The sequence below is a fragment of the Salmo salar genome, chromosome ssa01, assembly GCF_905237065.1.
Source record: "Salmo salar chromosome ssa01, Ssal_v3.1, whole genome shotgun sequence".
Classification (NCBI taxonomy): Eukaryota; Metazoa; Chordata; class Actinopteri; order Salmoniformes; family Salmonidae; genus Salmo; species Salmo salar.
In genome coordinates, this window is record NC_059442.1 from 14,063,124 (window position 1) to 14,086,380 (window position 23,257).

The 23,257-nt window shown below is 41.4% G+C and overlaps 2 protein-coding genes across 2 annotated transcripts; both read right to left on the reverse strand.

Moving 5' to 3' along the window:
* Nucleotides 1-445: 445 nt before the first annotated feature.
* Nucleotides 446-9,595, reverse strand: orc3 (origin recognition complex, subunit 3). Its single transcript, XM_014131243.2, has 20 exons — nt 9,430-9,595; nt 9,164-9,218; nt 8,922-9,019; nt 8,505-8,649; nt 8,140-8,244; nt 7,857-8,017; nt 7,568-7,707; nt 7,075-7,234; nt 6,699-6,812; nt 6,375-6,508; nt 6,199-6,262; nt 5,977-6,093; nt 5,780-5,859; nt 5,503-5,636; nt 5,319-5,410; nt 5,072-5,169; nt 4,779-4,920; nt 4,402-4,518; nt 2,082-2,161; nt 446-624 (listed from the first exon to the last, which is right to left on the reverse strand). Exons 1-20 carry the CDS (start codon nt 9,448-9,450, stop codon nt 519-521), a joined length of 2,163 nt encoding a protein of 720 aa, XP_013986718.2. The 5' UTR covers nt 9,451-9,595; the 3' UTR covers nt 446-518.
* An 868-nt stretch (nt 9,596-10,463) lies between these two features.
* On the reverse strand, nt 10,464-22,686 carry LOC106564756 (zinc finger protein 292-like). Its single transcript, XM_014131119.2, has 8 exons — nt 22,383-22,686; nt 19,064-19,218; nt 18,669-18,747; nt 18,272-18,407; nt 17,938-18,140; nt 17,433-17,569; nt 17,148-17,289; nt 10,464-17,048 (listed from the first exon to the last, which is right to left on the reverse strand). Exons 1-8 carry the CDS (start codon nt 22,530-22,532, stop codon nt 10,914-10,916), a joined length of 7,137 nt encoding a protein of 2,378 aa, XP_013986594.1. The 5' UTR covers nt 22,533-22,686; the 3' UTR covers nt 10,464-10,913.
* Nucleotides 22,687-23,257: the final 571 nt, after the last annotated feature.

Sequence of the window (23,257 nt, forward strand, 5' to 3'; positions counted from 1 at the left end):
TGGGTAAGGGCTTGTAAGTATTTTACAGTAGTCTACACTTGTATTCAGCGCATGTGGCAAATAAAGTTTGATTTGATGTTAAAAAGCTATTATGAGTAATCAAGTAGATAAAATACCTATGATATCAACTCAAGTAATTTCTGGCATTGCACCACAACTTGGCTCCCTGCCAGCACTATGGAGTTACCAAGTCCCAGTTAACACTTCATCTTTGATTTAGCCCTGAAGTGGTGGAATGATCTCATCGCAGCAGTTGTCACCCATGAGGACCCATCTGTTCCCACTGCATCTTTACAAATGAATGCACCCCTGGCTACTTGATAAGACTGATGGTGTTTCATATAATATTGTATACACTTCTTTGAGAGTGTTTGTTACTGGAGTAAGCTGTAAACATGCGTGCATTTCCCACACCTTTTAAGAGCACAATGAGCAAGTCATGGGACTCAATTGAAATCACATTTTATTCAAAATCAATTGACACATGTACTATACAACACCAGCTCCCAGACAGTGAATCAGCAGCCTCCCCAGGTCAGTCGTGACACATGGTCCGTCTTCTGCTTGGTGGATTTGATGAATCCCAGGAACTCCAGCTCAGATACCGCCTGGATAAAACGAGCACTTGTAGGAGTTGAGGAACAATATCAAAAAGCATCATTTATCAAAACATACATACACATATTTCTATTCCTTTCTCGAGCACACAGAAGGGCTGTCAACAGTAATACAATTTGTTGTAAAAACATGTTACTATCAATGTTCTCGAACAGATTTCACTTGTTTTCCAAAACGAATCATTGGGAAGCTGCAGGAAAAGGGTTGGAGAGCCCATGGCATACAGAATATCACCTGTCGCACAGCGAGAGGCTGGCTGCTGCTCAAACAGTGGTTAATGCATGGAGTGAAATAAGGGTTCTTATAAGCCCAGACATTTCAAAATGCAATCACTTGTGAAAGTAGAGTTTTGATGGTTGCCACTAAAAATGAGGATCCCAGTTGCTACTACATTAATTTCTCAGCCGCTACTAAAATGATCCACCCCTTTTTTTTCTCAATTTTCACCTAAAATGACATACCCAAATCTAACTGCCTGTAGCTCAGGCCCTCAAGCAAGGATATGCATATTCTTGATACCATTTGAAAGGAAACACATTTGTGGAAATGTGAAAGGAATGTAGGAAAATAACACAGATCTGGTAAAAGATAATACAAAGAAAAAAAAAAAGGTTTTCTATCTTTGAAATGCAAGAGGAAAGGTCATAATGTATTATTCCAGCCCAGGTGCAATTTAGAATTTGGCCACTAGATGACAGCAGTGTATGTGCAACATTTTAGACTGATCCATTGTATTTCTGTTCAGAATTTTATATCAAGACTGCCCAAAAGTTTTATTAATTAATAACATTTCAAATTCAAAAACGGCACTCAATAGCATGGTATTATTTCACTGTAATAGCTACTGTAAATTGGACAGTGCAGTTAGATTAACAAGAATTTAAGCTTTCTGCCAATATCAGATATGTCTATGTCCTGGGAGATGTTCTTGTTACTTACAACCTTATGCTAATCGCATTAGCCTACATTAGCTCAACCATCCTGTGAATTAAGCACATTGCTCCACTGTAAAAGCGGAGTAGCATACCCGGCATGATTGAAAAAGGAACCGGGAAGGCGCAGCCTCCATTCAGGTGCATATGGAGGACATGTATTTTTTCCCCTGCCACTGTTCCTGCCCATTTGATAATGGTACATTCTAAATACAATTGCATGTCTTTACTAATATAAGATTAAATTGAGAATAGTCCGATGTGTGAGAATACACTGTACAAAACATTAACATCTTCCTAATATTAAGTTGCATACCAGTTAAACTGAAAGTGCTTATGATAGGATACTTGTCTATTCAGAGTATTTTACATTAGTCATTTAGCAGATGCTCTTATCCAATTAGGGTTAAGTGCCAGGCTCAAGAGCAAAATCAGATTTTTTTCTGCAGTGCTTGTTTATTAAACATCTTACCACATTTTCAAAAGTAGTCACCATGAAGCATTTTAAGACATCCAACAATTAAAGGATACTGTTTGAGTTCGTCCACTTTGCCAAAGTCCGCAGAGTCAGGATCCATGCCCTCTGCCGCCGAGACCACAGTAGCATAAGCCTGCAAATGCATGAAAACTCATTCACTCCGTTTGTAATTCAATATACCAGCAGGCAAGGCATATATATTTCTAGAGGTATAAGAGATAAAGTTGATGTCGGAAGTTTACATACACTTAGGTTGGAGTCATTAAAACTAGTTATTCAACCGCTCCACAAATTTCTTGTTAACAAACTATAGTTTTGGCAAGTCGGTTAGGACATCTACTTTGTGCATGACACAAGTACATCTTCCAAAAATTGTTTACAGAAATATTATTTCACTGTATCAGTGGGTCAGAGGTTTACATACACTAAGTTGACTGTGCCTTTAAACAGCTTGGAAAATTCTAGAAAATTATGTCATGGCTTTAGAAGCTTCTGATAGGCTAATTGACGTCATTTGAGTCAATTGGAGGTGTACCTGTGGATGTATTTCATGGCCTACCTTCATACTCAGTGCATCTTTGCTTGACATCATGGGAGAAAAAAAATCAAAAGAAATGAGCCAAGACCCCAGAACAAAAATGGTAGACATCCACAAGTCTGGTTCATCCTTGGGAGCAATTTCCAAATGCCTGAAGGTACTACATTCATCTGTACAAACAATAGTACGCAAGTATAAACACCATGGGACCACGCAGCCGTCATACCGCTCAGGATGGAGACGCGTTCTGTCTCCTAGAGATGAACGTACTTGTGAAAAAAGTGCATATCAATCCCAGAACAGCAAAAGGACCTTGTGAAGATGCTGGAGGAAACAGGTACAAAAGTATCTATATCCACAGTAAAACGAGTCCTATATCGACATAACCTGAAAGGCTGCTCAGGAAGGAAGAAGCCACTGCTCCAAAACCGCCAATAAAAAGCCAGACTACCGTTTGCAACTGCACATGGGGACAAAGATCGTGCTTTTTGGAGAAATGTCCTCTGGTCTGATGAAACAAAAATAGAACTATTTGGCCATAATGTCCATCGTTATATTTGAAGTAAAAAGGGAGAGGCTTGCAAGCCAAAGAATACCATCCCAACCGTGACGCACAGGGGTGGCAGCATCATGTTGTGGGGGTGCTTTGCTGCAAGAGGGACTGGTGCACTTCACAAAATAGATGGCATCATGAGGTAGAAGAATTGTGGATGTACTGAAGCAACATCTCAAGACAGCAGTCAAGAAGTTAAAGCTTGGTTGCAAATGGGTCTTCCAAATGGAATGACCCCAAGCATACTTCTAAACTTGCTGCAAAATGGCTTAAGGACAACAAAGTCAAGGTATTGGAGTGGCCATCACAAAGCCCTGACCTCAATCCTATAGAACATTTGTGGGCAGAACTGAAAAAGCGTGTGCGAGCAAGGAGGCCTACAAACCTTACTCAGTTACACCAGCTCTGTCAGGAGGAATGGGACAAAATTCAGCCAACTTACTGTGGGGGAAGCTTGTGGAAGGCTACCCAAAACATTTGACCCAATTTAAAAGGCAATACACTCAATTAGTATTTGGTAGCATGTAAACTTCTGACCCACTTGGAATGTGATGAAAGAAATAAAAGCTGAAATAAATCACTACTATTATTCTGACATTTCACATTCTTAAAATAAAGTGGTGATCCTAACTGACCTAAGACAGGGAATTTTTACTAGGATTAAATGTCAGGAATTGTGAAAAATTGAGATTAAATGTATTTGGCTAAGGTGTATGTAAACGTCCGACTTCAACTGTATATAAACTGAGTGTTCAAAACATTAGGAACACCTTCCTAATATTGAGTTACACCCCCTTTTGCCCTCAGAACAGCCTCAATTTGTCGGGGCATGGACTCTACAAGGTGTCGAAAGCCTTCCACAGGGATGCTGGCCCATGTTGACTCCAATGCTTCCCACAGTTGTGTCAAGTTGACTGGGTGTCCTTTGGGTGGTGGACCATTCTTGGCACACACGAGAAACTGTTGAACATGAACCCAGCAGCCTTGGTAGTAGGTGCACCTTACCTCGTTCAAAGACAAATATTTTGCCTTGCCATTCACCCTCAATGGCACACATGCACAATCCATGTCTCAATTGTATCAAGGCTTAAAAATACTTCTTTAACCTGTCTTTTCCTTCATCCACAGTGATTGAAGATAATTTAACAAGTGACATCAATACAGGATCATAGCTTTCACCTGGTCAGTCTCATGGAAATAGCAGGTGTGTTCATAATGTTTTGTACACGCAGTGAATATGATACCAATAATAGTATTTCACTTCATTCTTTCTTAAACCTACCTCCAGCCAGTCATACAGGTTGATGAGTCTCCCACACTCCAGATGTAGCTTGTACACAATGCAAATGTCAGGAGCAGCATTGGAGACTGTCCCGTCCTCAGCCAGCAGATTTTCATTCTGAACCACAGATTAGCATCAGTATCAGCTACTGTTTAACACTATAAACTTTGGCTGTGTTGTCTAAAGACAGGCTTATCGCATTCCCTTTCTTTCGTCTGCACTGATCTGAAACAATTGTGAACAGGTAAAAAGCCAATAATGGCAGTCCACCATATTGCTTACACCCATCAAATCTTTCCAGATTGGTGCAGATTAGGATACAAAGAACAGCGTTCACTAGACACTATTGAGACAGCCTCTCAGTGGTAGCTATTTACTTTCAGGTAGTGGTAGGGGTTGCTGAGGGCGGTCTGGATGGAAGTGCGTGGCGTGGCGTTGAGGTGGCGTCTCAGGACAGCAGAGGAGCTGTAGTAGCATACCTCGTACAGTGGTTGGGATTCGGGTGGGGCCAGGTGGGACCTGAGAACACAAAGGTGAGCAGCACCGTCAAATACTGTGCCATCCATTTACACTGAGCTCATCTAAAAGAATGAACATAACCTATCCAGCCACTGTTGAGTCAGTCAATTGATTGGGTTGTATCATTACTGTATACTACTTCACCTCTCACCTCACAAGGCTGTCAATGAACTCCAGGGCTTGGTCTCGGAGTATCTCAAACTGGCTCATTTTCTTGGTTCTTCGAGATTTCTTCATCTCCAGTAGAGTCTAAACAGAGAGGACAGTAAATGCTGAGGCCCTTCATATCACAAGCAGTACATATATTTTTCTTAGAGAGGCGTAGATCCATTATACATCAGAAGTGTATGAAACCGTTTGAGCAAAAATAACTATCCGTTATAGCAGAAAGTTGTTACCTTTTGCAGTTGGAACAAGTCTGTTTTCTTCTGGAGGCCTTTCCCTCGAGAAGTGAGGTCCTCCCCTGCTGCATTCTCAGCAGCCGCAAGATCTGATTGGACAGAAGCAAGAGAAGCACATTTCAATGGGTCAGAAAAGCATTTGGGGAAATGGGAAACTGTTTCAGCCATCATCGCTACTTACCGTCTGGCTGGTCAAATTTGGCGAGTAAATTGTCCAGTTGTAGCAGTGCAGCCCTCATTTTTGTTGTCTTGCCAGGTTTCAGGATCTCAGCACACATTTTCAGCGCTGAGGTGAGCTCGTCTTTAGCCATCATCCTGGAGGGAAAAGTTGTGTTGACAACTTTTTTAGCAGGTAAAAGAGTATGACAGCTTGAATATAAAACATTGTTTTGCTAAGCAATGTTGATCCTTTTTATCAACGATTTTGGGCTTAATAAATTCATAATCTCCTTTATCACCTCAGAAGCTGCATGGCAGACGCATACTCTTCATTCTCCCACACATTCTTCTCCAGACAGGATATGTGCAGCTCTCTTATCTAAAAATAGAGGCATATGTGGAACAGGTGAGACAGTCCGTGCCATGCTCTACAATTCCATTCCTAACGTATGATGCATTATTTCAATGGCAACCTTGACAAACAAAATGTTCCAACCTGTTTTCCCAGAGGGTATTTGGGTAGAGAAGACGTCAGAATGTGGAGACACCTCAGAATGGGGTAGTAGTTCTTGTGGTATTTGTGAAGATCATTCAGTAGTTTCTGACACACTTCCTAAAATGATGGGCAGGACACGCAATCACTCAAGACAATTTTTGGTAAGCACATAATTCATGTCAATATACTGTTCAGAACCTCTCGACAGCACTCAATATTTACCTTCACATGGTCATCACTGGTCAACAGCTCCACTTGCTCCTGGGGACCCTGCTCCTCTACGTACCTGGGTGAAAGGTGAGGTAAACACCAAACAACAAGTTTTTATACAGACAAATCACACAACATTCGAATAACATTCTCCAACCTATGGGTAGAAGAGTGTGAGTGACGGTCACCTCATGAAGGAGGGCAGCTGTTGGAGCCGCTCTACATCCCTGTGGCTGAGCTCTGTGGCGTGGACAAGGGCCGCCTCCTTCTTACAACACAGCACGCTCAGAGGCTGGCTGTGGAAGTGCTCCAGCAGAGCCAACTGAGGGGGGCCCACCAAGATCAACACACAAATTCACAGGAATACACAGTTCAACATAATATATCCAGCAAGCGTATCTCAAAGTTCGTCTTTGAAAGCAGGTACAGAGCACAACCAAACATCAGTTAAAGGAGAATGCCCTTTAACACATTTGAAACAGTCACCCCAACAATCAGAGGGCAGTCCTCACCTGCAGGCCTTTGATGAAGTTGCGTACAGAGAAGTCATGGTAGAGGAAGATGCTGACCAGCACTTGCAGCACCTTGCCACTGGGCTTGAAGGGAAACTGGGAAGTTAGGATCACCTGGAGAAAGACAGGGAAAGCAATACTCTAAAGTCTAAAGTCTGAATCCTAACTTGAAATAAACATGAGTAACTCAAGACATGTCATCATCAATGGGAGTCTTGAGGGAAAATGTCCATTGATCTCAAGTTGCAACTTCAGAACCCTCTTGGGTTTTAGGAAAAGGGCACAGACAAGCATGCTCACTATGTGTCCAATACAATTACATTCAAAGTGAATGGATGGATCCATGGTGGCTACAGACTCGTTTTTAAGTACCTACCTTGTCTATGACAGAAGCCAGGTGCTGGGTGCAGGACAGGGACTGGAAGAGCTCGATGCACAGCAGAGAGGACACGGAGTGGGGCAGCATGTGTTGAATGGTGCTGGGAGACGTGGCAATGCCAAAGACGAACATCAGCGGAAGCTGTTCAACGTACCGACTGTGGAAGAGAACGGGGAGATTACGCAGCATGTAACGCATGAACAGTTTTCATGTGAGAGGTGCCATCACACAACTACAAGTGTACTTTCAGATGTATATATTCAATCAATATATTTTTTATTTAACTAGGCAAGTCTGTAAACAAGAATTTGTTCTTAACTATGACAGCCTACCAGGGAACAGTGGGTCAACTGCCTTGTTCAGGGGCAGAAAGACAGAATTTGACCTTGTCAGCTCAGGGATTCAATCCAGCAACCTTTCAGTTACTGGCCCAACACTAACTACTAGGCTACCTACCGCCCCTAACAGAGATGGAGGTCAGAACTCTTACCTGCAGATGAGGATGAAATCTTGCAGCACTCTAGAGTTGAAAGCCTCTAGGTCTTTGAAGATCACTACAATAGGAGGATGCTGTTGCATGTCTTTGCCAACGGAAGTACGCTTTTTGCTTGGTGTGCCGGAGGCAGCTTTCTGAGAGGAACAAATTATTTTTACACGGGATTCAAGATTTGTAATAAGCATTTACAGAATGTAGAAGTTGTAAGGTCAACATCTATACATCTGACAGTTGTACATAAAAGCATCATAATAGTCCTTAATTCTCTGCAGTAGCTACATACCTTTGTCACAGCCTTGTACCAGTTACAGAGTGTGATGAGGGAGCAGTGCACCCTCTTCTGGTTGACATTGGTACTGCGCTGCTCAGGCTCTTCCTCATTACCCACAGACACACTAGTACCCATCAGTCTCTCTAGAACCCTCTGCATCATGTTGTTCAGGGCTGAGAACAGAACAAATTAAAATATTATGATTCAAGTTAGGTATCCACGTGTCATAACACAAAAAGGATAATAGAAATTAGGGAAACTTCTCAAGTACCACACACACACACACAGGACTGACCTGCACACTCTGTGGCTTGTACAGAGACCACAAAGGGAGTCACCGACTGCTGCAACTGGTCAGAGAGGCACTGGAAGGTCATATCATGATCTGGCACATTCACTCCTACACGGGCAGAGTTACTTAGTTAAGGCCGTCATTGTAAATAACAATTTGTTCTTAACTGACTTGCCTAGTTAAATAAAAAAAGAGAATGTTACAAATATGCCTTACATCCATTTTTTCCTCCAGTCAAAACGCTCTATACTAGTGCCCTCTCTGTCTGTACTGTGGCATTTATCAAAATACACTCATTTAGACCTATATCATGGGCCCAGGTCATACCAAAATATTTTTGCATGTGCATTGTCTTTTGAGCCACATACCAAGCACTAGGGCAGCTGTCGGAATCTCGTGGGCTCTCATACGCGACGCCCAGTCATCCGTGCCACGCTGAAAAGTGGAGACACTCTTTCTGATAAACGCCAAGAGGCTGTCTAAGATTTTCCTGTTCAGCTCATCCTGCAGAAGCTGTAAAAAGTAAACAAAGTAAATTGTCATGCCTGACAAAAGCTCGTAACTTTGATCTGGGGTGTATTCGGTGAAGTGAAATGTTCACAACGTTACAGAGAGAAATGTTGCAAGTAAAAGCTAGCACAATCCCCTATTCTGCATGACAGACAGAATTATATTAAACCGATATGATTGTCTGTCTGAACATTCCGTAGCATCCTGGCATGAGCACAATGATGGCAATGCCCAAAATTGGGAGGATTATGAACTGGGTGCAGATAAACTCTCACCTCGGTGTCTGCCTTCATTTTCTCCCATAATATCTGATAGTTTCTGAAACGTAGTTTGCTGTTCTCTGTGTCCTCACTGCCATGAGTGAAATAATCCTCTGGAGAACACACACACACGATTCTGATAGTCAATGTTACCCGATACTTTGAATATTCAGTTTCAAGAAATAGAGTATAGATATGATTAAGTTACTGTTTAAATATGACCAGCGACCCAACTAGTCATCTGTAAGATCACTCACCCACTGTTGGAGTCTTCCTTCTCTTTTTGGCACTGGGCTTGAACACAAAGCAACCCTAAAAGGGGGATATACAGATTATGATGACGCGATCATTGGAACACTTACATTAACATGCCAGCAATGACTTAAATTATGTTATTTGCTATTAGGGATCCTTGGAACGCCCCTCCCCAGCTAGCTTCCATCGTGGTAAAATTATAAATGGGGCACTCACTTCAAATACGCTAAGGAAATCGCATTTAAACAATTTACAGTCGTTAGCCTACCTTTGACACCGATGAAGTCATTTCCAGCAGAAATGTGACAATCCCATACAGACTTTCTTCCGTAAAATATATTTCTTCTTTGACCAAATGATTGACAGAAACCAACAAAAACTTTGTTAGCCGGATGTAACCATTCCACACTTCCTCTATTTTCCCGCCGTTGTGACGTGTATGAATTTGTGTACAGACCGTGAGTTCATTCAATTGTCATTTTATTGTTGGCTGAGTGTTTAAATATTCATGTTAACGGACATCGGTAAAACAAGCCAACAAACAAGGGTGTACTGTCTAAGAGTTATTTTGTATTAAAAACCAAACAAATGAGCTGCGTAAATTGTGAGCAACATATCCCAACCGGCCGGCAGATGGCGCTGTTATTCATTTTACATCGTTAAGACGTAAAATGAATAATAACGCCACCCGCCGGCCGGTTGGGATATGCTGCTCACAATTTTCCAACAGTGAGTTGCAATATATTGCGGCACTTGAACAGGTTGCAAGGAGACCGATAGGGGGAGACGATCGCCCAATTTGGCCCACAACTTATAACAATAACACGCTGAAAACCATGTAGAGGCTGCTAGTTTATGAGACAAGAGGGGATAGTAAAATAACACCAACATGTATCAGGGTTCAAACTAATACACGTGTGGCTGAATAAATACATCAATGAAAAATTAAAAGTCAACTCTTATGGATTCAGTAAGGGTTATGGCTGTGTTTAACTTGTGTGTTAAAACCATCTGCTACATTTGACACTAAATAGGCTCTCCACACAGTTGCTTTATAATAATGAATGAATGTAACGTCCCTCTCTTCGCCCCAACCTGGGCTCGAACCAGGGACCCTTGCACACACGAAGCATCGTTACCCATCGCGCCACAAAATCCACGGCCCTTGCAACGCAAGGGGAAACCCTACTTCATGTCTCAGAGCGAGTGACGTCACTGATTGAAACGCTATTAGCGCGCACCACCGCTAACTAACTAGCCATTTCATATCGGTTACATAAATAAATAACTTGCAAAACAAAGTTCTGTACATCAACTTTTATAAAAGCAAACAGTTACATTTTATTGAACACTGTGGAAGACATGTAAATATTACAGATAGTGTTTAAAAATAAAATAAATACAAACAAAAAATAAAATCCCATAGGGATATATAAAAACTTTTGTTTCTCCTTAAAATTATCAATTTAGCAAAAAACAATTTTAGTACTAGAAGCCTAATAAATACAAACATGTTCTAAAGTCTATATTCCCTACAGATTACCTGGTTCTTATATGAGTAACATACATTATCCAAACTTAAAATCAACAATAACATGTCATAAGTACAAAATACTCCATCTTCAATTGTCTAATGGTCAAAACTGTTTACCATTGGATATCTGATACAATATTAACAGATCTGTTTGCAGCATGTTACTTTTCTAATCCTGAGTTAGTCGAAAATAAAAGCATCAGGCTGTGAGCAATCCATCAACTATAAAGCCACTTTTGTATTATAACCATAGGTCGCATATCTTGAAGTTGCTTTAGCAGAAGATCAGCACCATCGGAAAAGGTTTTGTCCATTACAATCTTCACATTGTTCACAGATTGAAGATTTTGAGGATTTCTGAAGTCTACAAGGTTTTGACAGGCTCCAATAACTTCATCAGGTGTTGCGGACATAATATTAGCAGTCTTCTGCTTAAGGGTACGCTGCCGTTTTAATGGCAACTCAGTCCTTGAACCTCCACTCATTTTTCTTTTGGGAGTGTGGGTCGATGGTGAAGTATCCAGGAACTTCAGGAAACTGTCCAGTGCAACACCACCCTTACTTTCTTCCTCTTGAGAAGCAGTGGAGCCCTGGTCCGAAGCCTCTGTCAACTGGTGAACTTTGTCTGCCGGACGATTTCTCAGAGTCAACCTTCTGTCCGGACAAGCTAATACTCTCCGCTCTGATTTTCGGGGGCAACCCCTCTTTTTGACTTCTGAAGTAAAATACTGGGATTCAGAAATCTCATCAGTTGCAAGTTTAGCCTCTGCTTGAATATCACCATCCAACACTTCTTGCCTCTGACAGTTGGTCTCTGAAGTCTCAGGCTCACCCTCGTCAGGGTCCGTCTCCTCAGAGGTGTCTGTTGACATACCCTCGGATTTGTTTGCATCGTTGACTCTTGAGCGTGGGTACTTTTTACAGAATATAAACTGGCTTCTCTGATCCTCTATATATTTCTCGGCGAGGCCATGTGTGGTGTAATGTTTGAATATATTCCGTTCAGTCCGTTCAACTATGTCGCAGCCTTTTATCATGCATGGATATTGCAAAGATAATTTTTGGGTGCAGATGGTAGATGCCTCATCCATAGATTTCAGAGAGGGTTTTCCAAAGTTAGTCCAGTGGTCGAGCGATCCGTCATCTTTCTTAGTATTTTTCTTGTTCAATTTGACTGAGTTTTCAATGTTCTCTTTGCCATTGTTGGGCTTGACACATGTTGTCCTCTGTTGCTGTGTTCTGGGAATATAAATTAAATCATGCTTTTTCATCTCATGACGAAGAAGGTTTGACTTTGTAGTATAGACCCGGTCACAGCCATCATACCCACACTTAAAAGTCTGATCCACACTGCCTCTCTCAGAGATGTTTATTTCCTTGTGAAAGTTTTTGATGTGGTCAATGTATTTCTCCACAGAAGTGAAGGAGAGTGTACATTCTGACCGGTCACACTGGAATGTCCCTATATTGAGGCTTGACATCATAGCAGTGGTTTTATCTCGAGTGAATTTATGAAGCAAGAGGTAATGCTGCACCAAGGTTGTAATCCCTGGAAATATCCTTGAACAGTCTTTCACTTGACATCGGATTTCATTATTCTCGACTTCAGCAGCTTGTTCACCAGTGACAGCCTTTTCAGTACCAAGGTCTCCTGAAGACAGGGGAAGGGATGACTGATGCATAGCCCTAGAGTGAAGGATCAGATTTTGCTGGATGGTAAAGGCTGCAGCGCATCCTTCATGAACACAACGGTAGGGCCTATATGGGCTGAAAGAATTGTCAGCGTCACACAGTTGAAGCCCCAACCTTTTCTGAACCTTTTCTTTCCTTTGGAAATGAACCTCATCTTTGGATATTGTGTTTTTTGAACAACTTGCTTTTTCTGGTGAGGGTTTCACAGCCTGGCTGGATGCCGCCTCTGTTGCATGGCTATAAGATCTAGCGTCGGAACGTGCTTCTGGCCCTTCCGCAGTGTCACCTTGACCTAAATTTTGCTTCAACACTGGAGTGTGGTTAATTTGTGGGGCTGTCATTAATGTCTCATTCTTGGTATATCTGGTCTTTGATGGTGATTCTAATTTGTAAAATGACTTGTCAAAGTCATCCAAGCGATCTTGTGGTGATTGCACTCTCTCAACTGTTAATTGATGCATGGAATCCTCTTGAACTGCATCTCCTGCTGTAATGATCTCAGAGGATTGTGCATGACCGTCTTGATTTGTGCTTTGAATTGGACAGCCAGTGTCAATATCAAGTGGCTCTTGTTTGATGAAAGTTGACACAACTGAAGATTCAGTTCCATGACTACTCTCTACCTCTGTTTCAATATTGGGGTTGCTTGACCTTTTTTTACGATTTCCGACCTTTAACTTGTTCATCTCTGCCTGCGTCAGGTGGTGGACTTTTTCATAGTGAATTCTTAGGCCTGTGGTTCTGGTAAATGTTTTTGGGCAAATGTAACAAGGATATGGAGAGAATTTGACTGGGGTTTTCTTGAGTTCCTCAATCATCTCAATGGTGTAATCATGAACTCTACCAAGATGTCTGAATAATGCCTCTTTTGTCATGAACCCATATTCACAATAATCCATTTCACACTTGAACGGCTTGGGGCCATTGTCACGATTCTGGTCTTCCTTCTTGACAATCGTTTTTGTTGTCATGCTTTGAACACTATCTTTTTGCATGACATTATAACTTGAGATTGCATTGCTTTGGCTGCCACTGTACTTTGAGGAACAATTTTCCTGCAAACTTTTCTCATGTGCAGCTTCAACTAAATCCAACATTTGTAGGGCATTTTGAATTTCTATAACCTTGTCATCTTGACATGCCGCAAAGGAAGTTGCACTTGACCTTTTTTCAGCAAGACTGCCTTTTGACTCCCCATCCTGCGGACTGCCAGCATAATTCTTTGACTCTTTCAATTCTATCCACACTGTTTTATTTGGGCCGAGTTTGGATTGTCTACCGGCCGAAACTGAAGGAAAGGTGTTTGATGATTGAGAATCCAGTGGTTTTTGGGTTTCCTTTTGTGACAAATTGGAAGGATTTGGTGTGGAGAGATTACCAACAACTTCCTGTGGGAATTCACCATTTAGTACGTTGTATATTGATCCGGTTTCAGGAACATTTGGGTCATTGAGAAAGTCGAGAAATGACGTAGGCAAATCAGCAGTTAAGTCCATTTCAACTAATGGCTTGCACTGGGAGCGTTTTGAAAGATGACCTCCGAGAGACTTTGTGCTTGAGAATTCTCTAAAGCATCTTCGGCAGATGACTTTGCCATCCTTTATGATAGCAGGCCATTTCGTTCTCTTGCTGAGTCTGCAGCGTTTTACTTTCTGTGTCTCATGATCAGCAATCTTCTCGTCTGCAGGGATAGCTTCAGATTCTGCATGAGTGTCCTCACTGTACGAGAAATCTTTTTGGATAGAAGCATGCGGACTAAGAAGCATTTCATCTACAGAGCTGCTCATCTGATTCTCATAATTGGGTGATGTAAGATGGGTTACGTCCTCCATGTTGGTCATCTCCACTGTGTTTCTTGGTGCTACTTGGCCATCTTGGCTCACTGCATTGCTTGGAATGTCTATTGATGCCCTTGAATTAAGGACATATTCATTTGGGACATATGAAGCATGGGAACCTCCAGCTGACAAATTGTTACTTTCTTGGGCAGACATACTGGAATAGTTTTTTCCCATTAGGGAAATATCAACATTATCCCCAGAATTAGTTATCCCATAGTGTTGTCCTCCATTATCCAGCATAAGAGAGCTTGACACATATTCCGACATCTGATTCATCAGACTTGACTCTGATTTAATAGGTTGGATGGCACTATCATGCATATTTGCTGGTGTATGTTCTCTGCCCCTTTCTAACAGTTGATACGGTTCTGATTGCCAAGGAGTTACGCTCTTATTGGGGTATTCATTCAGATGGAAGACCTCTGCATAGCAATCGTTCAATGTAGATGTCCATGAGTCACCCATCTCGGACTGCATTAGTCCAGTCTGGTTTGGGGGGGTTTCCCAAACGGGGCAAATTGCAGGTAAATTTGAACATGCCACCGGATATTCAAACTGCTGTAATCCACTATTTCTGCATAGTGGTGCTTGATGAAGTAAAGTTTTGTCCTCTGGGTCCTGTGAAGTCTTGTTCACTGATGGAACCTTTCTCGAAGTTATTTTGACAACTTTCTTGTACTTCTTAGCCAGTTTCCAGTCTTCAAAAATGTCTGGATGGTTTTTCTTTACATGTCGGGAGAGACTTTTGGAGGTACTGTATTTGCGGTCACATGCTTCAAGTGGACAACTATACTCATCCTCATCTCTACCAGTTATTGCAGGAGTGTTTTGATATGGATGTAGAATAAATGGGGGTTCACTCTTAATTTCTGGTGGAGAAAAGGCCTGTGGTAACACTTTCTGAACAGCTTCAATTGGTCTGTTATTCTGCTCCTCTTTCGGGCACACTTTCAAAGGATTTGTTCCACAGTGATATTGGGGATCCACATGATTTGCTATCATTTCTTGGCGTGGGACAACAGTAGCTAGTTTTGCATTCTCCAATCCCAGCTTAGTTTTGATCAGTGGAACATAACACTTCCGAAACTCCTTTCTGGGATTGACAACAGAACTGCTCAACATGCTCTCGACTGAATGTTTTATTTTCATTGGGCCTTTTGGGTTCTCAGGAACTGTTGATGATCCTGATTTAGCCACTTCTTCCGTCACATAATCCTGTGCCGTCTTCTGATCTAGATTGACAGAGGCAGAGCAGGTTTCCTCTTGCCTAGCGGAGCACTGGGTGGAAGGTTCTATTTCAGGTATAGGATTGTTCTCACTTGTGATGGGCATTTCATTAGTGTCATGGTTCTGCTGATGCAAATTTAGCTGGGACTGTGAATAGAAAATATTCCCACAATTAGCTATTTTGCAAGTGAATGTAAGGTAATGTTGTGCCTCATGATCATACAACAGGTAGGCCTCGTTGAAAATCCTTCCACAATTAGGAAACATACACTGTGACTTAAAGTCAGTGTGTTGTTTTTTGTGCATGAGAAGTTCCGAATTGCAGTGAAAGCTGGCTGTGCAATTCAGCTGTATGCAATAGTATGGCTTAGCGCCACAGTGCATTTGCAAATGATCATTGAGATGTCTGGCATTCACAAACTGCCGACGGCAATACTGACACACAACCTTCTGTCGTTGTATCTCCAGAAAACGTGTTGCTTCCTCATCATTTTTGTGGGCTTTTACATGCGTTACAAGACTCCGAAAAAACTTGAATACCTTCTGACAGTATGTAACAGGACAGACACAATCCTCAGTAAATTCTGCTTCATATCTAGTTGGTACAGGCTTTTGAGGACTGACCTTAGTTTGTACAGGCTTTGGAGGACTGACTTTGACCGTTTCAGCACTGTTGCAATTTCCATCCAGAGAATAAGCATCATTTGGACTGACAATGGTCTCTGCCTCAAGCTTCACCACAGCTCCGTCTTTAAAATTATTACAATGACTACTGGTAGATTGCGTTGGCTTGGGCAATTTCCTTGTTGCTTTCATAGCAGCAAGTCGCTCTTTGCAAGACTGCTTCACGTGGGATGCTACATGTGGCTCAAGAATCTCCTTAGTGTCAAAGCTGTCAGCACAAATTGGACAGGTGTAGACCCCATCTTTAAAATGCTTCTGTGCATGGCGGACTATCCTGTGGCCAAGGAACTCTTTATCACATAGAACACAATACTGCATATAGGCTCTCCAATTCCTAAATCTTGCAGATACAAACCCTTTCTCCCTTAATTTCTTAGCTTCCCTATTTTTCTCTTTTTCATCTGCAATTTCATTCAATTCATTTGTAGTATTCAAAATAAAGTCCTCAAGGTCTTTGAATTCTGGACCTTTTTCTGCTGCATCATCCTCAAGTCCCTCATCTGTGTCATTGAGAGTGTCGATAGATGACACAATGGATCCCTCCTCACCCATCAATGCCAAACAATTGCGCTTCAAGGTTCTCCAGTCCCAGAACTCTGGATCAAAAGGCCACTGTGTCTTCAAGGCCAACAGTAACTCACAGCGTAGTGAGTTGGGTACTGGAAGATTCTCGTCCTCAAGCTTTTCATCAGGTTCATTATAGAGTGCTTCAACAGCATAATATGAGTCCACAGTTGGCTGAAAGAGGAACTCTGTTAGTTGGCATGCCCGTTTCACCTCAAAATCAGTGGGCAAAAGGCAGGAAATAGTTTTGCAGATGGTGGTCCTGCTGTCCGTGTTGTCACTGGATGCCATTTGTAGAGCTTGAATGCACATTTCAATGCAAACCGGCAGTCCCACTTCTCCAACCTGAGAAAAAAATAAAGCCAAAGTCAGTCATGAGAATATAAATCGCTACATGGTATATCCAAGCAGTAACCTATACAATTTTACATTCAAGAATTTCACCTCCGATTGGATAACCTTGATGAGGAAGAGGATATGACAGACACTCCTGGAAAGCAGGACCAACTTTCTGCATTGACCAAGAAATGCATCAGCTGAAGACTCTGACCGCATTAAAAGCTTGCTCCAGAATAGTGTGAGCTCCCTGTAAAAAGAAAAGTATATCATCATTGGTCTGTCACACATGAAGGGCTTTACAAGAGATAACATAACTAAATAAATACAAATTACGTCACATCCACATTAAACAGAGCAAGTGGAAAATGGAAATTAGAGGGCAGTACTCACCAGGCACAATACACATCTCCCTGGAGAAGCTGCCGCTCGAGGAATGCAGAGCACAAACAAAGGGCTCCTTTTTCATCCCCATCCGACTCCAGGTTACAAATCATCTCTAATCCATCCTTACAGTCTACCTGCATGATCTGGCCCAGAGATAACATGTGTCATAATTATGGTATTCTACGGTCACCCACAGTTGATGATTTTCCATCAGGGTTATTTTCATTCATCATTATCAATTGGAGTTTGTCGTTTCATTTCTTCATCAAATCTCCATCAGTTTGGCTCAGTTGGTAGAGCATGGTGCTCGCAACACCAGGGTTCTGGGTTCGATTCCCACTGGGGACCAGCACGAAAATGTATGCACTCACTACTGTAAGTCGCTCTGGATAAGAGCGTCTGCTAAATGATTCAAATGTTAAAATTTTAATAAAAGACAAGCCTTTGTTCAAAACCCTTGTTTGAAGGCACGAGTCTGTTAATCGACTTGATGTAAATGCTATCCACTCACCTCTTGCATGAGTTGTTCTTGTGTTTTTGTCATACACAGGCAAACAAGGTAGGTCTGCTTGAAGTTCCCCTTTCCTTCGTACTCTGGATACTCTGAGCACATCTTCGCTAAGACAGCTGCTTTCTCTGCTCGATTCTGTTTGATAAGGTGCTTTATTCGCATATTAAGGAGTGTGGGACCTTCCATTTGCAGGAACTCATGAACTGGGGAGTAGAAAAAGGGAACACGATTACAGATAACACTACTGAGCAGTCACCACAACATTTAAAAATCAGTCACCTCATGTGTACAAAGTTCCTGCAACAAAAGACTACACAGGTAGGCTAAAACTAACCTCTGTCAATTTCAGGTATCTCATTAGACAGAATGCTGCACAGAGTGGTGTTGGTCCACACGCCAGGCTCCTGTGCCATAGCTGATAGCATGTGAAGCTGTGTGTTCCCATGTTCTTGCAGAAGGCTGTGTGCCGACTGTAAAGGAGAGCATATAACTTAATACTTTAGAGCTATACAAAACAAAAAAACAACTTTTCGGAACATAGGCCTAGATTAACTAATTATGTCAAACAGGGTTTGTGATATGTGCATGTTTCAATGCATGCACATATCACATTTTTACTTTGATTGGGTCACCTAGTCATAATTTTTCAAAAGATAATTGGCATAATAGGCTCATTACAAACATTGCTGTTCTATGAGCAAAAGAAAAATAGAGCAGCACTGGAGACTAACCTTGACACAGGATTGGAACTCCTCCCATAAGGCACCAGGGACACTCTCAGGCAATGAGAGCAGGAGCTCCACACAGCTCCTGCAAGTAAAACAGGGTCATTCAATGAGTTTGTTTTGGTTCATGCTAATGATGCTACAGTTGTGTGCAGATTACTAAAATTAAAGAAGCACTACCCCCTTCTGCCGCAGCTCATATACGGGAAGCCTAATTTATTTATCTTGTCAAATTAGTGGGGCAAGGTACAGTTGTATTGGTCACTAGCGCTAATCAAACTGGAATGCTCACTGTCATTTAATAACATAGGCCTAGTACCATCTGAAAAACTACACAGCTGGTTCCATGAAGCATTCATGCATATAAATCACATATTGACGTTTTATCTTTGAGTACTCACAGTCCTAGGTTTTCAAGTACGAGTGGCACATTTTCACATTCGGAGGAGAGACAGGTGATGGCCTTTGCATAACTGAGTATTGCCACTGTGTACACCTCCAGTAAAGGCAGTGGCTCCTCCTCAGCCTTCCATCGACCTGCATGTTCCACAAGGATCTGCAAACAAAAGCATGGCAAGCTGATTAGTGCCTGCTATTAAATTAATGTATTTTTTCAACTAGCTAACTCCTTAACAATTACCATACAAATAGTGTAATTGCACAATTGCATTAATTATTAGTCCTAGGTAAATTACGCTACATTCCATTAAAATCTAAAATTGAGAACAGCTAATAATACGAATCCTAGTGCAGTCTCCTGGTAGGAATATTTATGTCAATCACCAGTGTAATGAAGACTGTTGGACTGTTAACAACCTCTTTATATCTGGGATTTAAAAAAATAAAAAAAGTAAGATGAACCAACATAGCTAGAAGACACTTGTGTAAAGTACTTAAGTACACAATACTTTAAAGTACTACTTAAGTAATTTTTTGGGGTATCTGTAGTTTACTATTTATATTTACAACATTCATTAAGAAAATATTGTACTTTTTACTCCATACGTTTTCCTTGACACCCAAAAGTACTCGTTACATTTTGAATGCTTAGCAGGACAGGAAAATGGTCCAATTCACACACTTAGCAACAGAACATCCCTGGTCATCCCTACTGCCTCTGATCTGGCAGACTCACTAAACAGAGAACATCCCTGGTCATCCCTAGTGCCTCTGATCTGGTGGACTCACTAAACAGAGAACATCCCTAGTCATCCCTACTGCCTCTGATCTGGCAGACTCACTAAACACACATGCTTTGTTTGTAAATGATGTCTGAATGTTGGAGTGTGCCCCTGGCTATCCATAAATTAAAAAAACTTGAAAATGGTGCAGTCTAGTTTGCTTAATAGAAAGAATATGAAATGATTTATAATTTTACTTTTGATACTTAAGTATATTTAAAACCAAATACTTTTACTCAAGTAAAACTTTACTGGGTGACCTTTACTTGAGTCATTTTCTATTAAAGGTTTCTTTACTTTTACTCAAGTATGACAATTGGGTACTTTTTCCACCACTCTTGACGAGCAGTATACGGGACGCTGCTTTAAATTCTGTAAGTCGGGCTGCTGAATCAAGGCTATAGTGAGGGCCAATTAGAAGCCATGCAGTAGCCTATAATAGGCTAAACCACACCGAGTAGTGAGTAGGCTACCCATGTAGGATGCAGGCCTAATATTTAGTTGAGTGAGACAAGCTTGAATACTACAAGTACTGACAATCTTTTCCTTGTCCGTCGTCCCTTCTCCCAGTCAAGGAGAAGCCTAATCTCTGCGCAAATGAGTGTGGCTCTTCTATAGCTACACTTTGAAAGGGTGGCGATATGTGAACGCTTCCATACAGTTGTTATAAGGTAGATAGTGTAAAGCATAGCACAGAGAGTTTGACCAACCTTTGCGTGGCGATACTTTCTAACTTCCTGACTTGGAAGACAACACGTCTTCTAAACATCCATGTCTAGTTGCAGTGGGTTAATTTGAATTTAGAAGAGGCTCTGTTATTAAATAAAATAAATGTTTTGCTCCATGAAGTAATCCAACAATGTGTACGCCGCCATATTGTCTATTTAAAATCTTCTCATTGATCGAGACAGACGAATGGAATCATGTCATGAAGCACTTCGGGGTAGACACCCACCTGTCTCAATCAATGTGAGAAGATTTGAAATAGACACAATGGTGGTGTACACATTGCTGTTGGATTACTTCATGGACCAAAAAAATCCATTTAATCTAATAATTTTCTAAATTTAAAACAAAACCCCTGCAACTAAATATAGAACTTTAGTAGATGTATTGTCTTCCATGTCGGGAATTGAGAAAGGTTCGCCAAGGTTGGTCCAAAATTCTCTGTACTATGCTTTACATCAGGGTTTCACCAACTCGGTCCTGCACGTTTTAGTTTTCACTCTAGCACTATGCAGCTGATTAAAATAATCAAAGCTTGACAATGAGTTGGTTATTTCAAATCAGCTGTGTAGTGATAGGGTAAAAAAATAAAAACGTGCTCCCAGGTGAGAACCCTGGACCGAGTTTGGGAAACCCTGCTTAACAGCTGTATGGAAGCATTCACATATAACCGCCCTTTCAAATTGTAGCTAGGCCTTCAAAGTGTGGCTATTGCTAAATGTAGGCTAAATGTAACTTAACATGGTATTTCAATGCATTGCACAACACATGTAAAAAAAAAAAATAAACACTTGATAACACACAATCTTGAAGTGACTAAGTATTTTCTCTGCAACTGTCTAAATACCATTTCTTATTAAGAAAACATATGGTACAAGGCTATCTTATGTGTATATTCTTACTAATCTGTGTCAGATGATTAATCACCATTGCAGTTTAATCTCCAAATTTGACCTGATAGTATGAGATGGGCCTCCATGCATCATCACTAACATAATCATCCCCAGCTTCCAATTGGCTCATTCATCCCCCAGGTCGTTGCTGTAAATAAGAATGAGTTCTCAGTCAACTTACCTGGTAAACTAAATCAATAAATTCATCACTTCGCAAAGGAGGGGTTTCAAACAAGGCCCAGCAGGTTTGTCATACAATACACAGAACCGAATAAACCTACCCACTGACAGGCTGATGAGTTAATATTGCTTTTCAAACAATTAAAACCATACACACGTAGTTAACCTTTGAGTTCCATGAAAATAAATACGACCTAGCTATTTGGTAGGCCAGGCCTATACATTAGACTTTTACAGGCACACTCAATATTGATCCACTAACACAAGGAACGAATGGAAAAACGTTAATTTGCCTTAATTTCTAGTTAAAATATGCACATTTACATGGATGAAAGACGTTTCGTGTCGTGCAAACCTAAAACACCGGTGCATTTGAATGCAAATCCCCACAAAAACCAAGCTAGCTCTTCTCAGCATGAAGGAGCCTGATCAACTAGCTAACTAGCCAACATTCATCTAGCAGCTAGTAGGGAAAAATGAGTGATGATCAGATATCATGCCAAAGTAAGAGATTAAACTACATATCGGGAAAAACGAATGTATATATTTTACTAACTACAATAATCAAACGGTAAAACAAGGAGTAATGGTGTGTGTTTATTTATCTATTCTGATGTGGCTAGCGCGAGCTAGCTAGCTAGCTACATTGTTGTAGCTAACGTACACGCGCATCATCAGCCAGGAAGCTGGATGGAAGGCTGCAAACTAGCTAGGATGGGTAGTTGGAAAAACATGCGGACCTGGCAGAATTCCTGGCAGAAACGCAAAGAGGCGTCCGACGGTGATTCCGGGCTTTCTTTAAGTGTTGTAGTCAATTCCTGGAACCGTTCTCGGAGCAGCTCGATAGCTTTTCTTGTGGCATATTCCTTCTCTGTCTCTCCCTCCGCCATCTTCACAACACAATCACGACCGCGTACGCACAGATGTTACGCTGCCAGAATCGCACACGCACACGCAAAGGGGGGAAGGGAGAGACGAGGGACTGCCTAAAAACACGCCACTTCGAAGTGACTTTTCGCCAACCCTAAGAGATGGATCGAAATTTACCGAATGGTTACCGTTAGGAAAATGGGGGAGGGTCATGCTTTTTCCTTTTCAGTCAAGGGGAGGGTTTAGTATTATTATTTTTTAAATCTAGTCCAAGGGAGGGTCATGTAATTTGTAATTGATGAAATGTCGATTTTTCTCAGCGTTTTACAATGAGTTGCTTATTAGGCTATCAATGGATGTGTGCCTGGTACTGCCCCTCTGATTCTGCACTGGGCCGCAATATCAATTGCGCCTATAGGCTATTGATTTGTGTGGTCTCTATCAAATGATTCATAGCCAAAAGCTACGAAGAGCATGCTTGGAGAAGCACAGTGCAAAGTTATATTTCCAAGTAGAGGCTGGTAAATACAACTAGGCTGCATTACACACTGCAATGGATGTTCCAACCCTGAGCCCCTGCCTGCTCTGCTCTTGCTTATCCAAAACGTTTTTGTATTCTGCCTAACCATTGGCTGTGTAGTCTACGGTGGCAGTTCAAATGCTTCTTCAGAATTGTTTGTTGTTGATTAGGCCTAATCCCAAAAATGCATTATTTTGCACATGGACTAGCCTATATTCTGTTCAA

Coding starts and splice junctions, on each gene's coding strand:
- orc3 (XM_014131243.2), bottom strand. CDS start 9,450: ATGACTTCATCGGTGTCAAAG. Junction 6,094..6,198: donor CCAGTGATGACCATGTGAAG/GTAAATATTGAG, acceptor CCATCATTTTAG/GAAGTGTGTCAGAAACTACT. Junction 5,637..5,779: donor TCTGCCATGCAGCTTCTGAG/GTGATAAAGGAG, acceptor TTTTCCCTCCAG/GATGATGGCTAAAGACGAGC.
- LOC106564756 (XM_014131119.2), bottom strand. CDS start 22,532: ATGGCGGAGGGAGAGACAGAGAAGGAATATGCCACAAGAAAAGCTATC. Junction 19,219..22,382: donor TCTGCCAGGAATTCTGCCAG/GTCCGCATGTTT, acceptor TTTTGTTTGCAG/ATCCTTGTGGAACATGCAGG. Junction 18,408..18,668: donor AGTTCCAATCCTGTGTCAAG/GTTAGTCTCCAG, acceptor TCTCCTTTACAG/TCGGCACACAGCCTTCTGCA.